General features: G+C 39.9%; 4 protein-coding genes across 5 annotated transcripts; 1 reads left to right on the top strand and 3 right to left on the bottom strand.

The window, feature by feature from the left end:
- Positions 1,763–4,731, bottom strand: LOC109721278. 2 transcript variants are annotated; one of them, XM_020248788.1, is made up of 4 exons: positions 4,415–4,731; positions 4,201–4,328; positions 2,293–4,076; positions 1,763–2,168 (listed from the first exon to the last, which is right to left on the bottom strand). In XM_020248788.1, the coding sequence occupies exon 3, from the start codon at positions 3,995–3,997 to the stop codon at positions 3,437–3,439; it is 561 nt and encodes a 186-aa protein (XP_020104377.1). In that variant the 5' UTR covers positions 3,998–4,076; positions 4,201–4,328; positions 4,415–4,731; the 3' UTR covers positions 1,763–2,168; positions 2,293–3,436. The 2 variants fall into 2 exon arrangements, with proteins under 2 accessions (XP_020104377.1, XP_020104376.1); XM_020248787.1 differs by having other exon boundaries at positions 2,298–4,076.
- LOC109721308 (pentatricopeptide repeat-containing protein At4g14820) lies at positions 6,984–9,677 on the bottom strand. The gene is made up of 2 exons (XM_020248850.1): positions 8,966–9,677; positions 6,984–8,770 (listed from the first exon to the last, which is right to left on the bottom strand). Exons 1-2 carry the CDS (start codon positions 9,574–9,576, stop codon positions 7,177–7,179), a joined length of 2,205 nt encoding a protein of 734 aa, XP_020104439.1. The 5' UTR covers positions 9,577–9,677; the 3' UTR covers positions 6,984–7,176.
- On the top strand, positions 9,852–12,250 carry LOC109721309. The gene is made up of 6 exons (XM_020248851.1): positions 9,852–9,969; positions 10,267–10,372; positions 10,853–10,897; positions 11,348–11,456; positions 11,570–11,789; positions 11,879–12,250. The coding sequence occupies exons 1-6, from the start codon at positions 9,916–9,918 to the stop codon at positions 12,062–12,064; spliced, it is 720 nt and encodes a 239-aa protein (XP_020104440.1). The 5' UTR covers positions 9,852–9,915; the 3' UTR covers positions 12,065–12,250.
- On the bottom strand, positions 12,755–21,783 carry LOC109721284 (serine/threonine-protein kinase EDR1). Its single transcript, XM_020248797.1, has 13 exons — positions 21,222–21,783; positions 20,007–20,429; positions 19,150–19,253; positions 16,837–18,071; positions 16,502–16,542; positions 16,183–16,251; positions 15,954–16,054; positions 15,497–15,575; positions 15,315–15,413; positions 14,495–14,563; positions 14,316–14,365; positions 13,734–13,910; positions 12,755–13,346 (listed from the first exon to the last, which is right to left on the bottom strand). The coding sequence occupies exons 1-13, from the start codon at positions 21,633–21,635 to the stop codon at positions 13,211–13,213; spliced, it is 2,997 nt and encodes a 998-aa protein (XP_020104386.1). The 5' UTR covers positions 21,636–21,783; the 3' UTR covers positions 12,755–13,210.

The raw sequence follows: 21,854 nt of genomic DNA, 5'->3' as shown, positions 1-21,854 counted from the left end.
AAATTTTGGCCTTCAAATTCTAATATTTTTATAATTTTTAACTCAAAACTCCCTATTTTGTAGCAATTAAGTTCTATAGCTCAATTTAACTAACTAAATATTGACAACCATCAATCAATTATTATAACATTACACCATCACTTTTATAACAATAAAACATCAATATCATATTAATTAACTTACATTATATAATTTAATTGTAATAATTTTACAAAAAAAATTGAGTTAAAAAATTATTAAGTAATAAAAGTTTAGGGACCAAATATCAGATCCCTCATAATTTGAGTTTGATAGGGTAATTTACTCATAATTGACTGTACAAGATCTTTTATTATAAATAAAATAATAAGAAAGAGTATGACCGATAAGAACATTTTATAGTGACGATGCAAAGAGAGGCAGACCTGTAGCAAACAAGAATCTGCTTTGCCGACCAACTTAAAAGACGAAAAAGGACAGCAATAAAAAGAGCAACAGGTGGCATAATTTTCGTACACAGTTTGAGCGAGACGGTTACCAACTCGGCTATGACCGGGAGGAATTCTACACTATCACACTTGTACTATATCATCAATAACAAATTAATTACTTTTCTTCTTTTCAAATAAAAATACAACAAAAATATTTTTTTTATAATCATGAGCGAGACGGTTACCAACTCGGCCATGACCGGAGGAATCCTACACTATCACACTTGCACTTTATCATCAATAACAAGTCAATTATCTTTCTTTTTTTCAAATAAAAATATAATAAAAATATTTTTTTACAATCATGATAAACATATATCTTTAAAAAAAAAATTGATTAATTTATTACGCCACATCACCAATATACCCGTTGCATTCTAAAATTTTTCCATGATGGGAGACAATGACAGGAGTGCGAGTAACCGGTTTGGCCATGTTTTGTACCCCTAAAATTTCTTAGTAAAAGAAATACATTCGAAATATCTTCGTCTGGGAGAAGAGGTCTAAAAGACTAAAAGATAACATGGAGCATACAAATAAGAGTCAACATGACCCAACAAATCATCTATCTAAAAAACACAACAGCACAACAACTCCAGAAAAAAGAAAAACAAATTCCCACCGGTCGTACAGCGGACAAAGATTTTTAAAAAAAACCGCAGCATAATAATCTCACCTTCTAAACATAAATAAGCTACTTTCAATTGTTGAATAGAAGTACATATAATAAATCATACAAATGAAAAACTCTCCATGAAATCCAAAAAACAAAAAACAAATTTCCACCTCTCATACAGCAGGGAAGGCGGGAAAAAAACAAAAAAGCAGCATAAATCTCACCATGTAAACAAAAATAAGCTTTTTTTTTTTTTTTTTTTTTTGAGAGAGAGATAGGTAACACGCTACCCGCTTCGTTTATTTCATTTAGAAATAAATTTAGCTGAAAATGTGAATCAACTAGGATTCGAACTTGGATCTCGAGTACCAACCACCAAGCCCTTTGCCACTTGCTCTAGAGGCGGTCGGTAGCTACTTTCAATTATTGAATAGAAGAACATGTAATCAATCATTTGACTTAAAGAAATATGCAAGCAAAAGATACCCAAGAGTAGGAATCACATGAAAGATGGGCCATCTAAAGCAATTTGTCAAAATTGTCAAATTATAAAAAATAGAATGCTAGTCACTTTTATTCAAGGAATTTAACACCAGAATTATATCGGCTCAAGATCAAAATATCAGCAATTCCGCATTTCCAAACAACTTAATACAAAATTCTAAGAAGGTTGATATGCCGATACTCAAACCAAAGTACCACAAAAGAAGAAAAGAAATATCAGATATCTAATACTTTGAAAACACCATGACATTCAATTCAGTTAAAACATGAAAATTCGACTAAAACACCGACATACTAGAATGCTTACATCTAAGGAGAAATAAAATAGTAAATGAACAGAGCCATTCAAGTCCGCTTATATTCTTTTTTATGGGCCGCTAGCTAAAAAGGAAGAGACAGCTTTATAACAGGAGCATCATGAGTCTAAACCTTACATACAGACAAGCTGAAACATCTGAGGCTACGAAGTAGTCAGAGAACTAAACCCACCCATGACAGAAGGTCTTCACTATTGAAAGCTCTGCAGAAGATCACTCTGCTGGGGGAAATTCTCCATTCAGCAAAAGTAAGTAGCTGCCCTGTTTCACCAAGAAAAAAGGAAAAAAAAAGAAAGGTGTCAGCATGAGCTGAATTTACAATTCTGAGAACTCCGCAAAGACCAAAAGACGAAATCAAGAAGCCCAAGGTGAAACACAGTAGTACCTCACCTTTGTTCACAGCTTCCGCTGCTTCGTTTCTTATGCACTGCACAATTGATGGCACACCTCCCAACAGAATAAACTACAGGACTTGGTTGACGAACTTGAGCAAAGGTACATGTAACTATAGCAAGACACCCTGAGATGTGACTATCACATACATAACGGTAACTATTACCTGACACCCTAATATATGATTATCAAATGCAATAAAGAGACAACCAAATTTAGCATAGACACTGGAAAGATGATACACTAGGATCGGAACAAACGAAAAAAAACAAAAACAGAGCAAATAAAATAGAAAAAAGAGGTATAAGAGGAGAAAGACAGTAAGCCCACCAAACTTCTCCCTTTCAAAAAAACCAGAAGAAGCAGTGAGGCAAACTCGGCACTCTTGCAGAGCACCGTGGCAAGTCAGAAAGATTATCTAAAGAATTTAGTGGCTGATGAGGAAGATACGAAGATTCTAAACAGAAAGGAAAGATTCTAAAGGATGCTACTTCTACAAGAGGAAGCTAACCTAAACTGCCACACAGACCTGATGCTTCAACAAGATGAACGAACAACACATTGTTACGAAGTTCAGAAATATGAGCTACAGAAGACAAGGTACAGAGACTACCTATAGAAGGGACCATGCAATTTAATCCGAAGTGAAGAGCTTTAACAAACCACCGTACTGAAAACCGAGAGATAAAACTAAGACGCAGACACGAAGGCTATACTGAAGTACCCCCTTATTTAGACAGCACTAAGAGAACTGCAGGTGATTTGGACTAACACTTGATACTCAACTAGTCCTCCCATTCTCCACCACTTTTCCCCTCAAATCCTCCTTTCCCATTGAGAAGAACCTCACTTTAAATACATAAATACATCTCTACAAAGCTCCATGCTGCAACAACTAGTGGCTCCACTCCTACTTCCACCTTTGCGAGCTCCTTCCTGCATAGAGAAAACTCACTTCACTAATAACCAACCTCATGACCCCCAAACTTCCCCGCCTCCGGCGACATAGCTATTCTGATGCATGCACGACCCATACTACCACCAAGTTATTCACTACCCGCTATACAACCTTAACAACCAAACAAACAAGCATCATTACCACAAACTATTTACAAAGTCCACATCCTCCACCATCCTCAGTCATCAGCGATATCCAAATGGAGAATCCTCCTCAGATTCTCAGTGGCAGTAGCAGTGTTCAGAAAGAAATCATTGCCCGACTCCCCAGTGGGGGAAGAGGGAGCTGACTTGGCGGCAGGTTTGATTTCATCGTTATACTTCGGCCGTGGGAGTTCGAGCGACACGCTACGTTTAGGGCGAAGAGTGAACTTGGGCATCGGCAGAGAACTCGGTGGAGGCGAGTTGGAGTAAGTTGGCCCAGCCCACAGCTCAGAGTTAGAGAAATCATCATTAAGGTTAGCTACTCTGGGAGAAACCAAAGGCTTTGAGATAGATATGGGTTTGCTTCGTCTACTTTGCTTTGGGGGCTCCGAGTAGAAGAAAGGAGATTTGGGCTCCTTGGGCTCAGATAAAGCGCGGGGAGGAGACGCGAGAAAACCCGCACCAGACTCAAAGGATCGGCAATTGATTCCTTTGAAGCCGTTTGCAGGGGACGAAGCAAAGCGATCGGAGATCTGCGACTTTCTCTTGTTGTGGTAATGGCTCCGGTGATGCGCAACAACCACAAGGGTCTCCATCGTCCTATTCCAAATCCTTCCACAAAAGAGTAAACTTTTCGATCTAATATCGTCAGCTTGCGCTGAAGCGCAGTAAAACCTAGAGAAACGAAGAAACAACAAATAGATCAACACAGGGAACACCCATAAAAAGCTCCGAACCATCGGAAGCATACTACAACAACGCATCGAGTATGGAAAAATGCACGGATCTGAAGCTGTACCTCGCGAAATCGCGTTTCCCGAGTCCAGATCCGGAGTTTACGCGCTAAGCTAAGAACTGAGAACAAAATCGGAACACTCCTAAGCTTATCTTCCTCGTTTGATCACCAAATTTTCGCAAAAAAAAAAGCTACAGAACAACAGATCAAGCACCAAAACTGTTAAATGGCCCAAAAAGCCACGGAAAATCACAAAAACACAGATAAATCGACTCACCGATCATCGAAAGAAAGAAGAAATGCTCGATAACACACTGAGATCCGCTACCGCCACAACAACTTCAAACCGAGCCGAGATTCCCATATCTATAGCTAAAATCTTCGAAAAAGCAACCAAAAACTACGGAAAAAGCACCTACACGATCGGTAAACGGAGAGCCGTCGATCGAGAAGACGATCAAAAGGGGATAAGGAGTGGCTTAGAGGTATTGAGAAAATGGGTACGGAGAAGCGAAGGATTTGAACTCCTCGTCTTCTTCCTCCTCGAGGGAGCTTTGTACTACCAACAACGGACTTGAACCCACTCATAACTGAATTTAAATATTCGCAGGACCGGTGCACGCATCCCACCCTTTTAGACCGAAGGGGCATAAGCGCTACGATCGTACGAACGCCCGTATGCATCTCGTCGTGCGGGACATTCACGACCGTACATATCGCCCCCGCGAACAATAATCCACGGCAAGTGTGAGATCCGCATAGAAATTTTTTTATGAGATCGTGAGAACAAATGCGCAGAGAACACGTAGTGAATGGGCCAACAATTGCTCAATATTTACAAGGATGCCACTCAGTCACAACCACTCCGGTCCCTATCTGAATGGCATTATCGTTGTATTGGTCAAGAATTATTTTAGTGGACTGGGTAGATATTTCGACGCTCACGTACGCACTGCACCGTGGGATATCAAATCTCAACCGTAGAAATCAAATTGTTCTCCCCGAGCGAACCACAGGATGCTGTCACGTGTCAACGATCTGGACCGCCTGATTGAGTATTACACTGTATAAGGTCATTTTTCCGCCGTAGATCTGAACGAGTAGTTAAACTGTATGAGGTCATATCACGCGTATATAGTATATACCTAGTTAAGAAATGTTTCTTATGACAATATTTTTTTAACTAATCTCCTAAACCCAGTGATAAATAAGCTCATTGAATATGGCCGCCACAAAAATCAAATTGATGAATTTGATCTATACCTGCTAAAATAAATTTCTTAATATCATTTTTGTTCTGTAAAAGGATTGCTTTAATTAAGTTGTTTAAAAAACTCAAAGGCATTGAGATGCTTTTCTAGAAGTAGAATCACGGAGTTAAAATGGGTTTTATAATTCGGAACAGAAAAACACAAAGTTTTCAAATATATATATATATAAAGTCCGACTGGAATACTATCGATAGCACCAAGGATTTGGTACTATCAAGTTTTCTATCGTTAAATGTAATTTTTTAATTATTTTTATCCGTTAGATTATACTATTCAACCAACCATTCACTCAACCCTAGAGGGCTCATATCATCCTAACCACACATTTTTCAATTCAAAGGTTAAAAAACTAATAGCATCAATAATTTGGTGCTATTGATAATATTCAAGCCGAGCCTAGTTCTATATATATATTATCATGAAAAGAAAAGTTAACACTTCAGGGTCATTCTTAAATGGACTTGGAGTTGATGATATTGGTTAGATAATAGTATGGCAAAAGTAGTTTCCCAAACCTTTTTCTCACTGTGGCTCCATCGATCTAAAAAATATATCAGCAAAGTGGGGACGGGATGTTGGACCAAATGAAAGAAGAGTTGTAGAAAGCAAAGTGGGGACGTGATGTTGGGTGTATTATTTTATGTCTTTTTTTTTCCCCAGTATGTTATAATCTGATTTAGCTTTGTTTTGTGATTCTTGATTAAACAACATGAGTGCAGGCTATTGCATGTTGCAAGCACCAAGTCCTGCTCCGACCTTTTACTATTTGAAAAATGGGCCTGAAAGATGAGTCCAGGACCAGCCGTGATAGAACAATCAACTAACTTTAATTATTAGAGGGGAAAACTTCAAACACCCCCCTATGATTTAGCCTTTTGAAACTCTACTATCCTATAATTTGAAAAGTTACATAAAATATTGACTGTATTTAGCGTAATTGGCTAATAACTTGATGGTTGATATCAAGATCCTCAACTGCAAAACCTAATCAGTCGGATTTATTTTAAAAAAAATGAACGAAACGAATTGGTTTATTGATATCCTATCAATTAGTTTATTGATAGAACATTTTGTTTTGAGACTTTATATAAAGTAAAGCAAAATGGTTATTTTTCTCTTAAAGCTTCAACTGCTATAAATAAATCTTTTTCATAATTTATATTTAATAATAATAGTGACTTAATAAATTTTATTCAGCCAAGGTACGCAATCATTATTCATACAAACCTTTAAATGATGGTTGTGGGTTCGGAAATCCACTACTTAAAACCTTTTTTTACACAATTTGATCAACAAACCACTCGATTGAACTTAATCATTGAGACCGAGAAAAAAACTGCCGCATGCTTTTCCTCTTCCTTCGTACTTCTCAATTATCCATACGCATGATAAGATATGCATGATGAGAAACATGCATGGCATGGAACAAATAAATGCGCATCCTTTAAATCATCATACTAGTACTACAGTACTACTATATTTTTCCTTACTTTCCTACAAATGGCTGTACACGAAGCACCCAAACCGCAAAAATAATGGCATTATTGGATCAAATGTTAGTTATCGATACTTCAGTTAGTTGATGATAACACTGTATTAAAGGCACAGAAATGCATTTCCTGATTGTTTTACATGAATAATATTTGTCCTGGATAACATAGAGCAATGAGATGCATATCCAAGACAAGGGAGCAGTAAGACACTGCATGTACATTTGATATCTAGCTCTGCAAAATTACAAGTTACCTTCTTAAATACTTGTATTCATTCACCAAAATTCTCCACAAGAGCAAGCCCCATCTTTGAACCGATGAAAGCGGCTTCTATCTCTCAAAACAATCTCTCTTTCGTATATCTTTGACGCCGACTTCATGAATGAGTGGCAATCTTCGCAAACCCTTAGATTCTTTGCTATTCTAATGACAGAACCCCGCGCCGAATTGATCAGCCCAAAAGAAAGAGCTAATTTCTCACTGTGCATAAGAACGGCCCCCCTCTTCTCTTCTTCCTCCAAATCAACCAATGCGCTCCCCACATTTGGAGAGTAACCCATTTTTCCTAATTCTTCGACTACCTCGTTTAATTTTAAATAGATTTCATCATTTCTAGGATGAGATACATCCCCCATCAAAAACTCATGCACTTTTCCATTCAGCTCCATCCAGCTACACCCTTTCTCCTTTAAGACCCCCCTAGATTTCATCTGCTTCCTCACTTCCCTAACATCATCCCACCTACCAGCTTTAGCATAGAGATTCGAGAGAAGCACATAAGCCCCATCATGACGTGGGTCAAGTTCCAAAAGCCTTTTTGCAGCCAATTCACCGATCTCAACTTCTCCATGGACCCTACAGGCCCCTAATAGAGACCCCCAGACAACGACATTTGGTCGAAGAGGCATCGACTCTATAAGTTGAAGTGCTTCTTCTAGAAGCCGAGCTCGACCGAGGAGATCCACCATACACCCAAAATGCTCATACTTTGGCTCAATATTGTGCTCTTGAGCCATCGATCTGAATACCAATCTACCCTCTTCGACCAAGCCTGCATGGCTGCAAGCATAGAGCAAACCAGTAAATGTAACACTATTAGGCTCAACCCCTTCGACTTTCATGCGATCGAACAGGGCTAATGCTGATCTCCCATCCCCATGCATAGCCAAGCCTGTGATCATACTCGTCCAAGTAATCACATTCCTTCGAGGCATTTCGTTGAATATCTTTTGTGCATGAGCCAAGCTCCCGCATTTAGAGAACATGTCGATCAGAGCATTGCCCACAGACAAGACAGTACGAAACCCATTCTTATTGACATAAATATGAATCCATTTGGCTTGATCAAGAGCACCCAAATTAGCACAAGCTGATACGACACTCAACATAGTGATTTCATCTGGCTTAAGACCAGATTCTTGCATCATATTGAACAATTTTAGGGCTTCACTGGGCCGATCGCTTTCCGCGTAACCCGATATCATAGCACTCCAAGAGACAAGGTCCTTGTTTGGCATTTGATCAAATATGGACCGCGCAATCTCAATCTGGCCAAGCTTGGCATACCCGAAAACCATGGCAGTTGATGCAACTAAGTTCTTTGGACACATCCCATCAAACAATTTCTGGGCTATTTCCATGGACCCACAATTGGAGTACACTGTGATAAGCGCACTCTGAAGGTGTGTGTCGATTGAGGGATCGGATTGTAGAATATAACAGTGAAGCGACTTTCCGAACATCAAATTTTTGGCTCGTCCACACGCCGAGAGGACGGTGGCGAGGATAACCTGATCGGGTACTATTCCGGAGCTTCTCATCTCTACAAACAGCAACAGGGCCTCAGAGTAGCGGCCGCTCTGACAATACCTGCCGGTTTGAATTAGATAGCTTCGTGGAAATTTTGTAGCAAGACATTGGAAGATACTAGTTGCATAATTTGTCTTAACAGAAGCAAAAAAGAGAGCCTGTGAAAGATTTATTTTGTTTTTCTAGATATAAAAATTGTTCCGAAAGTAAACATGATATAAAATGGATAGGCCTAAGGCTAAGGTAGTATATTACCCATCAAGCATAACTCCCCACGCGACGAGATCTCGCTGCGGCATTCTATCGAACACCCCTCGCGCGTCCGCGACGCGCCCGAGAGCGGCGTGGGCGCCCACCAGCGCGGTCTGAACGAAGGGGTCGGAGTCGAGCCCCAACCTCGCAGCGAGCCCGTGGGCCTCGCGCGCGGCGTCATCGCCGGTCCGGGCTGCGGCCCGGAGAACCGCGGGGAGGGTGAACCGATCGGGGACGAGGCCGGCTCGCCTGAACCGGGCGTAGGCGCGGAGGGCCCGGCGCGGCTCGGCGGCGCGGAGCGCTGCGCGGAGGACGCGGTTGGCGAGGCGGGGGTGGGGGTGGAGGTGGTCAGGGGAGTGGAGGAACACGGAGAGGGCGTAGTCGAGGGAGGAGGAGGAGGAGGAGGAGGAGGAAGGGGAGGAGAGGGAGAGGGAGAGGAGCTTGGAGAGGAAGGGGGCGGTGAGGGAGAGGTCGAGGGCGGAGCGGAGGAGGTGGGCGTGGAGTTGCTTGAGGTGGGGGACGGAGGTGGCGGTGAGGAGGAGGAGGTGAGCGAAGGAGGGAGGTGAGGAGGTCACCGCGGCGGAGGGTAAGGGTCTAGGGGTTACGGTCTCCATGGGCGACGCATAGGAGGAACCACCATCGCGCCAAACCTCTCCATCCTTGTGTTAAGTGATAATGATGAAGTGTTTGGAAGAAGAAACCTTTTCAGTGGCCCTTGTCCACCACGTCGGCATGCTTGGCCTATAAGAGGTGGAATTTGTAGACAAATAATTTTGTTTGTTTTGTTCGAGGAAGAATTGCATTTTGGGCCGGAATTGGGCTTTTATGAGATACCATTTTGGCCTTTAAATTCTTGAGCCGGGTCCATCCATTCTCAGATTCGCTGCCCCCGACCCCTCTCTCTATGGACGTAATGTAAGAGAGGGAGGGAGAGAGAGAGAGAGAGAGAGAGAATGGGGGAAGTTTTGGCGGAGCTAGAGGAAGTGCTCCGCTCCAAACCATCCAAGGTGAGAGAGAGAGAGAGAGAAAAGGAGAGATTCATCGACTCTCCATTAAAGAACCATCTCTTAGGGTTTTCTACTCCAATTCCCCACCACTAATCCTCCTCCGATCTCAACACTAGGGTTTCAAAGAGCTTCCCTTTTTCCTTTTTTAAGCATGATTATTGTCTCGTTCCGATCTCAATCATTTGAATTCGCATCATTAATGGTTATATTACTTACTAGTAGTGGTAGTGGTAGTGGTAGTGGTAGTGATGAAGAAGTTGTAAATTTGGAGGCAAAATGCGTGCAATGTGGGTGCAGGACAGGGTAAGCGCTTGGGAGGAGGCGGTGCTTCAGTCATGTAAGGCGAGGGCCATCCGCGACTTCACCGTTGGCGCCTGCGTTTCCTCCGCTATCGTCTGGTCTGGTATTTGTTCATTAATTTCTTACTTATTTCCATGCCTTCAGATTATTATTATTATCATTATTATCTATTGTATTCTTATCAGTGTATGCTGTTTTGTATTTAAGCAAACGTATAATATAAATTTAGATTGCCATCATATATATGATTAATTTGTGAAATTTGGGATCGGAACGACCTTATCGTATGGAAGGGCATTCCTCCTATAATATACGTAGAGCAATGTTATTGCGTCGGAAATAGGCTTTGGCCTCGGACCAGTTAGCTTTATAAGCTGGAAATTGACTTTCGTGCTCATATAGTTATGTGTGTATGAATGTTCATACTATTAGCTAGCTTCACGCTGGTCGTACTTTATGGCTTCCTTATGTAATGCAAACGATACTATTTTTTTCTCCATTAGATATTATATACTTGAACTTCCCTTTGTTATCCACTTATGAAACTCTCAGAGCTTACCAATCTTTAATTCTTGCCGCACAGCTTGCAGGAGGCTTACTCATGGACAGAGGTTCAACATATCGGTTGGTAAGTTCGACTGGATAGTGGATATGGATCAGATAGCATATATATTCTATTTTAGATAAATAGTATTTGGTATCCGGCAGAGGGAAACTGTCAAGGTGATCTCATGATTGAGAACAAGCCGAATCACTTAGTGAAGATTATTAGCTTTCAAATTTTTGAGATTTAATTTAACCTTCTAATAGATAAACAGTGTTGTTCCTCTTTGGCGGCACCATTTGGTTCGTAGGTCATGACTATATCATTTCAAATCGTGCAATTCTATTACCGAAAGCAGTAGGAGGTTGCCATGTTATTGCCGTCCCCCCATGGCACTAGAAGTCGGCATTCTGTTTACAGATTAACTTAGTCTGAGATATACACGTCGATGTCTGTGTTTTTCATATGCCGTTCATCTTCTATCGAATTGTTCTGTTCCATGCTTCAGAACTATATTATAAATGCATCTTGCAGGGTCTGCCATCGTGGGAGGGATGTGGAAATTTGATAGGTCGTTGAATGCGTGTGTTGAACAAATTCTAGGTCTTGAGGGAAGTCGTATCCAGAAGGAGCTGGCCAGCCTGTAGGTTTTATACTAAAATTTTTATATTAGATGTTTTCTCTTCTTCTTCTATAAATTACGTGTTTTTCTTTCTTGGAATCACTTCATATACCTACTATCCTACTTTTTGACAGAATTTTGACGAAGCATAGTGACAACACATCGAAGGTGCAGCTTGTGAGCAAACATTTTTATCCGGAGCAAGTTTTCAATGACTTAAATCCGGATAAACCATTTATAAGATGGCGATCACGGAATGCCTACGTAGATAATTCATCTTTACAACAGAGGAGCGAAGACAATGAGGATAGTAACTCTTACGACGGACATGACAGGCAGCTTAAACAAATCAATGTAAATACCACTTGCAAATAGTTCTTTTTATATTTGGGACAGCATAAATTTTCTTTGCTTGTCTGACGTAAATCCTCTCGTATTTTCAGAGGAGTGCGGTTGGGGACATGATTGCGGATCCGCTAGAATGCATATTTGGTTATCCAGAAAGTGGCATGGAGGCCAACCAATCTGACAACAAAGGAACTCTTCATAAAAGACAATTGCGAGCCCGTAAAAGGGCCCATAGGCGGTACCGCTATGCTGAAGATGATGTCGAAAAGCTGGACCAGTAGAGCCACAAGCCTTTCTAGTTAATCTAAGGAAAAGAAGGGGGTTCCTTCACAGCTAGAGAACCCGATGATGTAGGAATGGTGTTTCATTAACAAAATAAGGGATATTTGATTGATTCATCAAATTTGCATTCATGTACTTTGGTGATACTTATTGCGGATGGAGATTTCTTTTCCTTTTGGTTACCATCTTTGTATCCTCATGCTCTCGTCTTGCTCAATTCTTTCAGCCTGGATCAAATTCCTGCATTCGTCACCATGCGCTTCTTTCGTGAAGTTCTACCGCCAATATCATATACATATAAGTTTCTTTCTCACCGCCGATATTTTGCAGAGCTGTGGACCACACAGTTTGATAAAACGACGAGGAAAACAGAAAAACCCCACATCCGGAAAGGAGCAAGGGGTATTTAATGGGGTGACAGACATAGGGAACAGGGACATACTTTTTGAAGCAATCAAAGCATTAAAGGTTGCAAATTACTGAATAAATAAATGATGTTTTAAACTGTATAGTTAAAGGTGAAACAATAATGTCAATTTCTCCGCAAAATACCTGTAACCCAAATACTTAGGAATAGGCCATACCGTGTAACCACCGATCAACATGTTTAGGGCTGTAGCACATTAAACACCAAAATAATATTGTAGCTTTCACATCTACAAAACAAGCAGTAAAGCAAGCCCGCAATATATGTACTCTAAAAAAAATTCCAAATAACACAATGGTAAACATACAGGGAATTTCATTCGTCTCTCATATTACAATACCTTCCCCAACAAGGGGTGCCACTGAAGTACAATATACTCATGCCCTCGTCGAGGTAAATTTTCGCTAAAAAGCTGACCGGTTTCCGGCAAGCTCACATTCGGATTAACAAGAAAAAAAAAAAGGAAAAAAAAAGGTCTAAGCAAACCTCCTTACAGGACACCATATTTCCACATTTTTTGGTATTATCTTCAGACCCGACTCTCTGTACAGCCACCATCAGAGATGTTTAAGGCGCGGTGGCAAAGACAACTACAAGGACCTTTTAGTTGAAAGGGAGCAACACACAGCATTCACATTGGGTAGACTTTGGACATTACCACGACAAAATGATATAAATACTCTTTTTTCTCTTATTATTCACAGTTTTGAGAAGCTCTTTAAGGAGTGGAGTTCACCGATATCTCTTGCGGCACCGGCGGGCTCTGTGTCTCCTGATGAGATGGGATTACTAGCCGCTGCAATGACTTTAGAGCCGTAGTTAGTTGTTCAAAAGAAGGGCGCAAGCTTGGATCCCTGGAAAAATAGCGATCATACAATGCCGCAAGTGAAAACAGTGAAGCAACCATTAGAGATTTCTTTTCAATATCCCATTGTATTCATTTGAATAAATTAAAAACTAATTGCTGAATTTTAATCAGAATTTAAATTTGCCTGAGATTTATTTATCTACTGCAACAACTTAGTCTCTGAAGCTTGACCCCTATTTCCATTTAGTCTTCAATGTTTCTAGTTTGAGTAAGCAAATACTAATGATGCTTACATGGATACTTATAGGACTGGGATTGTTCTGCATAACAAATATCAGGGACTAAATTGCTGTGATTAAAACTATGAGGATGAAATTGAATGGAGGTCAAGCTTCAAGGATTTAGTTCGTATTATAGATTTTTAATGACTTACGTCTGCCAGCACTCCCAAATGATCCGTCCAACAAGGGGATCAACTTCTTTTGGAATGTCGAGCCTTCGGTCCTGAAACCCAACAGCACCCACAACCTGCATTGGGTTCATCCCGGACCATGGCATTCTTAGTGTGGCCAGCTCCCACAAGATAACCCCAAAGCTATAAACATCGCACCTGTACAAGATTCAAGACTGATCGGATAAGAGACTTGGAGAGAGAGAGAATCATGATGATGATATTTGTATAGTGCGGGTCAAAATTCCACAAAAAAAAAACTTCCAACTCTTGAGAAACATAATATGTCTCATTAAGCAAAAATTTTCCAAACTAGTCATTGTTATGTCTTTATTCTCATGAGTCGTGTAGAGCTTATAGTAAATAATGGCAAAAATTAAATGTTTGTAATACTTGAACTAGCAACCATGCATATTCATAAAGAATATAATCCATAGGCATTCATACAGACGGCACTTCCCAAATTACAAAATGCTTCAAAATCTTAATGAAGTTAATTAAAAAACCAAAGAAGAAACAAAATCATTACAGTAAGTGAAATTATTAGTAGTAAAAGAGACTCACTTCTCATTTGAAGGTTCATTGCGCAAGACTTCCGGTGCCATCCATTCAGGCTAGCACACAAAAGAAAAAGTCTGAGAATACTTGTTACTGCATGCATGTACAAAGATCACCCAACTCGTGATAGTATGGAACCTCAATAACAGAAAATGCACTGAAAACACTGCCTTATAATTTCTTACCGTTCCAGCAGTGGATTTGGATGATAAAAATGTGTTATGCTTCAACCGCGAAAGTCCAAAATCACAAACCTGAAAATATGGTGATATAAATTCTTTAAAACTTAAAGAGTTATTGAAAAAATAAAAGACTAGAAAATGCGAAATTAAGAGGGTAAGGGTATGACTGGTATAAAGTTCATGTTCATCTATATTCAACTGGGATAAATAGTGAAAAACAATCTAATATGAATTGTTTGTAGCTTATCTTAGGTTGTCCCACCACACCCCCCACCCCCCACAAAGAAAAAGTTCCAAACATTGCTGCACGACAACATAGACCACTTTCTAGTAACGTTTGATGGGCAGTACAACGTAGACCACTCTCTAGTAATGTTTGACAGGCAGTACAACATAGACTACTTTCTAGTAATGTTTGACAGGTAATCAACATCATAGAATAAAGGGCACAACAAACAGAAAATAATGTAGCAGATCTATTAAAAAAAATTACAGAAACTTTGCAGATTCATCCTAATCATAGTCTGAACGCCCAGAATGAAAGTGATAAACTAACAAAGCAGACAGCAGGATTAATCAATGGACAGTAATACTAGGCACTATTATATTCCTTTCTAGTTCACACGCAGTTGATTGATGAATTATAACACATGAAAACTTTGTTAATTGTTACCATCATAATCTAAACCCATTCCAAACAATATAGGGCAGACCAAACATCTGAAGTTGAAAACAAATAGCAATGAGCTAACAACTGTACATCAAACCAAATTAAATAGGCATATTACGGACTACTGTTGAAATTTTCAAAAGAGCAACATACCTTCACTGTCCAATTCTTATCTACCAACAAATTTGGCGATTTCAAATCCCGATGAACAATTGTAGGCACACTAGTGTGCAGGCAATTCATGCCTTTTGCCTATGGAAGGACGAAGTCAATAATATGCATTAAGAAGGTTGGGGAAAAATACAAATCCAAATAAACCTTATCCACCATCATACCACATCAAGGGCCATTTTAATCCTACGCTTCTCATCAATTTGGCAATAAGGACGATGAAGAATCCTGTACAAGCTTCCTCTGAAATTCAAATTGCACACATGTTACAGATAGGTCATGTGACTGCTAATCACATTCTCTTTAATTTTGATAAGAGACCAAAAGTAAAAGCTAATAAAGAAAAAGGAATATTAGAAAAATATGTAATGCTATAGTACATTGATTAACACTTTCCAACTGAATAAAAATAATATAAAGATAAAAGTGGGCATTGACAAGACTTCTAAGACAACATCTAAGGAGACATTTCTCATTTCTCTTGGAAAAGGGCAAATAAGGTGACCGTGACGATAACATCTGCTATTATTATGTATAGTAAATGACAATGAGTTGGATAATAATGCTTCTAGGCGCCAACAACAATTTTTATACAGAGGGGAAAAAGTCAACATATCCAACCTTGGTAGGAATTCAGAAACAATAGACAGATTGGGAGGACGAGTCACAGCACCCATAAAGAGGACTACATTTGGATGGCGCAACCTCCGCATTATCCGCACCTAACAAACAAAATACCAAATGATTATAAATGATTATGAGATCTGCAAGATTGCAATTTTAATGAATAAAAGTGAATATAATACTATTGAAAATAGCAATAACAGGTCCAATGATAGCTTTCGCTCACTTCGCTTCGGAACTCATCCAGAGCATCCCCATAGAAGTCCTGGTCCAAGAATTTCTTAACAGCTACCTCCTGGCAATTAAGACAGGCGACATACATGTCAACAAGATATTTGCAAGGTGGCAGCAACATTTGATACAGTTGTAGATATATGCATGAGAGAAGAGAGAGTAGGTGAGTTGGAACTGGAAACAAATCTGACAGATATACGATGGGTTTTATATCCGAAATTTTGCCATATAAGATGCTTTGTACTAAAAAACCAAATAGACTTTATCACTTTTAAATGAAAGCAGCAAAACTGTTACAAAAGACTACTTACAGTTCCATTCCAATCAGCACGATATACTTCTCCATATGAACCTATGCACACAAATGGGAAGAATTTGGTCAATTACTCCATGAGAAGCACACATACTACAAGTTTACAAGTTTATGCAACACCCGATTTCCTTTCTTCCTGAGATTATAAATAGAACTTCCTACAAGAGTACTGCACACGATTCAACAGTTGATTTGCCATGATTGAAATTTAGATCTCTATGGCCCTAATATTAACAAAGGCAGTTATTGCAGAAATATTTTGACTTGGTGTTTAATTGATTGTCATGTAAAATTCGGAGTACAAACATAAAGAGCATTTCAGCAGAAAAATACCTAATCCAATCCTTTCACCTATAACAAGGTCTTCCCATAGAATTTCGCATTCAGACACATCATCTAGCATTGGATCAAGTCTAGTAGGCCTGGCTTGAAATGAAGAAATTGAAGATTCTGAATTCCTTTGTTCTATTATTGTATCCATAAATCTATCATGTGAGCACTTCTTTCGATCATGCTTCTGATTGAAATTTAACCCATGATTCTTTGCCTCACGTTCCACGCTACTTTGCGAAACCAATCCTTGTGTTTGTTTCGTCCGCATGTATTTATCTCCTGATGACTGAACAGAGGTAAGCGGTCCGCCTCCTTTAGCATTCATATGGCTACTATACAGATCACCATGTCGGTCTTTTTCTGAATCTTTATTAACTCCAGAGGAGACATAAGTTGTGTTTAAATAAGTATCAGATATAGTCTTTTCAGAACTATCAACCACCACCCAAGATGACATATCAGAATCCCCAGAGATATTAACAACAGTACTTTTTCCATCAGAAGAAATCTGAGATGATGTAGCACCATTATCACCAACATTTTTTCTTGGAAATAGTTCCTCAACGAAATTGTACTGCTTGCTGTTAGCAACCTCATTGCATGCTGACCAGTTTTTCCAAGCTAATGGTTGTGGGGGTCTTCCAGGACCTGAGATAATATTCTCTCTGTGACCCCGGTTTCCACTGTCTCTATTATCCCATCCTCTAAACTGCGCTGAAGTTTTACCAGCACCAACTACCTTGAATGGGTTTAGCTCCGCAAACAAGTTTTTAGGATCTACTGTCTCTTGTGAGTCTGCTGATGCGTTAAAATTTCCATTCCACATAGGATCTTCAGAAACCACATCTTTCTGCTTTGAGGAAGTTTCTATATTGGAAGTTGAGAGTTGATTTGGCTGTTGTCGGGGAAGCAATCTCGTAGCTTCAGTAGAAAATCTTACGGTAGTTATAGACGATGAACCACTCTGGGGATTTTGAGAATATGGTGTCACTATTTCCTTGTCATATTCTGATCTTTTATCTAGGATGTGACTATCATTTTCAGAGGAGCTATTTTCACCTTTATTCTCATTAGATGATGCTTCTCCTGACAAGTCAAAACCTGAACTATTGGTTGACCAAGTAGTTTGGTTTTTGCTAAATCTTGGGTTAGAATTCAATGAAGTGCCTTTTGCACTTAGGACATCTGCTGGAATGAGAGTGCCTGCGGCAGCCATAAGATCAACCAAGAACTCCCTGACATAAGATGAAGTGCACAAGGTGATCAGTACAAATTGTGTACTTTTTACAAATGGTTTGCTAGATTCGGGAACATAGCCTTGATTACATTACAACATTTCAGCATTTTTCATATTCAAGAAGAACTAATGCATGAATTCAACAAAGTAGAAAATATATTTGTTATTTGGTGTCACAGCATGCTCCAAGAACTACACATTTAAATGTTTCCTCCGAAGACCAACTTCACGCCTGACATTGGCAGCAAGGACCATGTAATGCACAGACGGACAAGAGGGAGGCACCAAGCCTGTGATAACAAACAAAGAGGAGCGTGTTCCTACGACTATGCTACACAACCGACTCTTCTCACACTGAAATGTCATTGCAGCTTCTCAGCTAATTTGCTATTGTGCATTACAGTTATAAGAAAAGGCCAAATGGGAAAGAACAATAACATATAAAGGATCATAACTATATATGAATTACTTAATATATCATAAATGAAACCATTCAGCATAATTAAATATGGCATATGATGACATAGCTACCTGAAAACAGCAGATAGAAAATAGAGAAAATATTTAAGTAGACATAAAGGAATATTTGTATCCTTACACCGTTGTTCTAGTAGCCAATTAGGACTTGCCATTAAACTTGAGTATGCTAATATGTGACTACTGCAAAGATCTTCACACCAGGGAGATATGGATAATGATTAAAATTGCAGTCAAATCCATATCAACAGCATTTCTAGTAATGGGGATAATGGAGAAGTGCTTAATCTTAACTGCATCTGATATAAGGCCGTCCTACTTGCAATTGGATTAGCAACATCAGGAAGGTGAAGTGTTGCAATCCAAAGAACAGGTGGTAAAGCAGATTTTCCGAAGCAGCATAATAGTCAAGTGCTTAATTGTAACTGAATCTAATAGTAAGTCCGACTGTAACCAGATTAGCGACATCAGGGAGCCAAAGTGTTACAGTCCAAACAACAGATGTAAAGTAGAATCAATCTATACAACAACAGAGACGAGTTTTTCCCAATAACAAACAAAATAAAAGAGACTAGCACTTTGAAGAATGTTGGCAAAACCTTTCATTATCCAACTTTATTATGTTCACAGCATCATCATCAACACCAGTATAGTGACTCCCTTTTACGAGCTTGCATGGGATCCCTACATTATCTGCAAGTACCTGCATTGCAGTGGGAAAGTTTAAAACCATTAAAGAAATAAAAAAGAAAAACTCAAAATGTCTCAGCTGAATAAAGCAAAGATCAATTGGAACAAAATAATCCCAATTTGAGGAAACGTGGGATCTCAAAATCCAAAGAGACAACTTTCTCGCAAAAGAGGATTTGAGGATTCATTTGACAAACTCTAGCTTCTCTCCATATAAGGATACATTTAGTAGACCAACATAGTATGGGATTAAGGTTTAGTTGAGGGTAAACACAATGCATTGCTTGAAGAAAGCAGCAGTAATTAGTCTAACAAATTCATCTGCAGTCAGCCGCAAACACGAACCTTCAATACCATTATTAGCAGGAAATAAATATTAGATGGAAATTTCAAGATTAAAGTGTCAGTCTCAACTATTCTTGCTAATATTCATTTTAACTGTGTAAGATATATTCACTACTGCAAAATCAACACGAACTTTATACTTGTGTCCTAGATGGACTGGTAATGAAGGAATTGCTTCCTACAATAAGCTTAAAGCTTCCAGTTAAACCAACAAAGAATACTCTGTAGCAAAAAGGTTGTTCAGATCCGGGCCTAAATCCATATTTAGCATATAAACAAGAGCCTAAATCCATATGTAACATTGTAACTGGTTAAAAGAAACAAGCAAGTAACACAATAGATAAGAAAAGGCATAGATCATTCACTTCGTCGATAAAACCTGAACATCACATTATTCCAGCAGGAGTGAACAAAGGCAAACCTTGAAAAGCAGAGCACGATGACGAGATAAGCCTATTTTTATGCAGCCTATTGGTAATAAACTTGTCTGCAGAGAGGTTCGTAACTCGGTGCTTTTCTCCATCCACCGTGCCAACATGTCATTAGCATCTTTTACAGGACCACCCAGATTATCAGTAACAAGTTCAGATATTCGTTGCACTAAAAGGGCAGTCTCAGCAACAGGACAGTCCAAGGAAATGCACTGTGCTATTTGTTCCAACTCTACTAGCGCAGTGTCAATAGAGCGGTTGACTATGATTACTTCAAAACCAAGATCACCAATGCTCGTTTGAAGATCCACAAGTGACGGCATCTTTCCTTGCCTTGAGGACTCAGGTGAGAAACCAAATATGTCATAGAACCCATCAATAATCCTCTCATGATAATCAAGCACATTATAGTCCTGAGAAAAGTAGATATATATATATATTTCAGAAGATAGCAAAGCTTGTTATATTAAACGTCAAATTAAACGACGCCATCACAGAAAAAGCGAGTAGAGGTATTTGCGAGAGAGAGGTTCAAACAGTTCCAGAACAGAAAACAAGTCGAGGAAGCTATAATGAAGTAAATGAGGTTCACAGAGAATAGTAAATGGTAGGGAAGAAGGTAGAAATACTTCTACATTAACCTATTTACATGCTACGAACTACAAAGACTTCTTCCTAATGGCATGCATAAAAAATAATGCCAATTACTTAGCATCTAATAGCAAGCTAATTTGTTGAAAGGAAACCAAAACTAGAAACACCAATTTCAGCATTGCATTCACGCAGTGACAAGTTGCCCCAGTTCCCACAAGCACCAACCAAACAATCAACAGGAACTCAACTCTGAAGAAGCGGTAGGATAAACTGGAAACCTTTTAACATAATAAGGCACCTAAATAGTAAAAGCGTGTTCTCGTAATAGCCACATATCAGGCCACGTATGCAATAAAATATGGGAATTCTGATGAAAATGAACTAAAGAACTTGGGACGAAATATGTAATAGCTGCTAAAACACTCATCCAAAAGATTACAAAATGCTGGTATCAACAGCAATTAATTCGAGCCTGCATTCAAACTAATTGGAACAACTACGAAGGCTAAAACCCCTCGATTCAAACCCTAATCGCATATTTAGCGCACGATTCAACTCCAGCACCACGAATCGAGGACGAGAAAGAGAAAGGAGAAAAGCGAAAGACTCACCCAATATCTCCTCGACAGGGATTCCGCCGTCCCCACCTCGCGATCCTGATCGATCCGATGACTACCCAAGCTCAGCAGCTGCGCCGCACGGATCTGATCGCCGTCGGGATCGCCCCTGTAGTCCGAATTCGACGCGCTGATCGCCAGCGCCAGCTGCATCTGAAACTCCTCCTCCGACGAGAAGTAGTCCTGCCGATTCCCCGCCGCCTCCTCCGCCGGAGGCTTCGACGTCGGCGAGACCATCGCAGCCGACGACGACGGCGCAGCCGCGCGGTGGTCTGAGCCGCATGAGGGCGCGAGGCTGGACGGCGACGGCGACGGCGACGGCGACGGCAACGGCGACGGTGACGGTGAGGAGGACGACGGGATCTCGTTGGATCGATGCGGGCGCTTGATCTTAAACAGGTTCTTCATCGAAATCTCTCTCCAACCTTTGCCCTAATTCTCAGGTTCGGGTTTTTTATTTCCCCCCCTTTTTTTTTCTTTTCTTTACTCGCTAAAAGGAATCGAAGACTCGGAGAGAGAGGGAAAAAAAAATGGCGGAGCGAGTCTAATAGAGAAAGCCGACAATAGGAGGGTTATCTTAAAGGTGCTCGCGTTTGGAGTAAATTACTTAAGTAACCGCACCTTTAT

This window comes from Ananas comosus, linkage group 15, assembly GCF_001540865.1.
Source record: "Ananas comosus cultivar F153 linkage group 15, ASM154086v1, whole genome shotgun sequence".
Classification (NCBI taxonomy): Eukaryota; Viridiplantae; Streptophyta; class Magnoliopsida; order Poales; family Bromeliaceae; genus Ananas; species Ananas comosus.
Note: the sequence above shows the minus strand (reverse complement) of the source record. Positions and strands in the feature narration are given on the sequence as shown.

Excerpts from the sequence above, each read along its gene's own strand:
- LOC109721308 (XM_020248850.1), bottom strand. The coding sequence starts at position 9,576 with ATGGAGACCGTAACCCCTAGACCCTTACCCTCCGCCGCGGTGACCTCC. Across the intron at positions 8,771-8,965 it reads TGGGGAGTTATGCTTGATGG|GTATTGTCAGAGCGGCCGCT; the intron begins GTAATATACTAC and ends TCAAACCGGCAG.
- LOC109721278 (XM_020248788.1), bottom strand. The coding sequence starts at position 3,997 with ATGGAGACCCTTGTGGTTGTTGCGCATCACCGGAGCCATTACCACAAC.
- LOC109721309 (XM_020248851.1), top strand. The coding sequence starts at position 9,916 with ATGGGGGAAGTTTTGGCGGAGCTAGAGGAAGTGCTCCGCTCCAAACCA. Across the intron at positions 9,970-10,266 it reads TCCGCTCCAAACCATCCAAG|GACAGGGTAAGCGCTTGGGA; the intron begins GTGAGAGAGAGA and ends ATGTGGGTGCAG. Across the intron at positions 11,457-11,569 it reads CAGAAGGAGCTGGCCAGCCT|AATTTTGACGAAGCATAGTG; the intron begins GTAGGTTTTATA and ends ACTTTTTGACAG.
- LOC109721284 (XM_020248797.1), bottom strand. The coding sequence starts at position 21,635 with ATGAAGAACCTGTTTAAGATCAAGCGCCCGCATCGATCCAACGAGATC. Across the intron at positions 16,055-16,182 it reads TGGATGAGTTCCGAAGCGAA|GTGCGGATAATGCGGAGGTT; the intron begins GTGAGCGAAAGC and ends TTTGTTTGTTAG. Across the intron at positions 14,564-15,314 it reads ATAAGAATTGGACAGTGAAG|GTTTGTGATTTTGGACTTTC; the intron begins GTATGTTGCTCT and ends CCATATTTTCAG.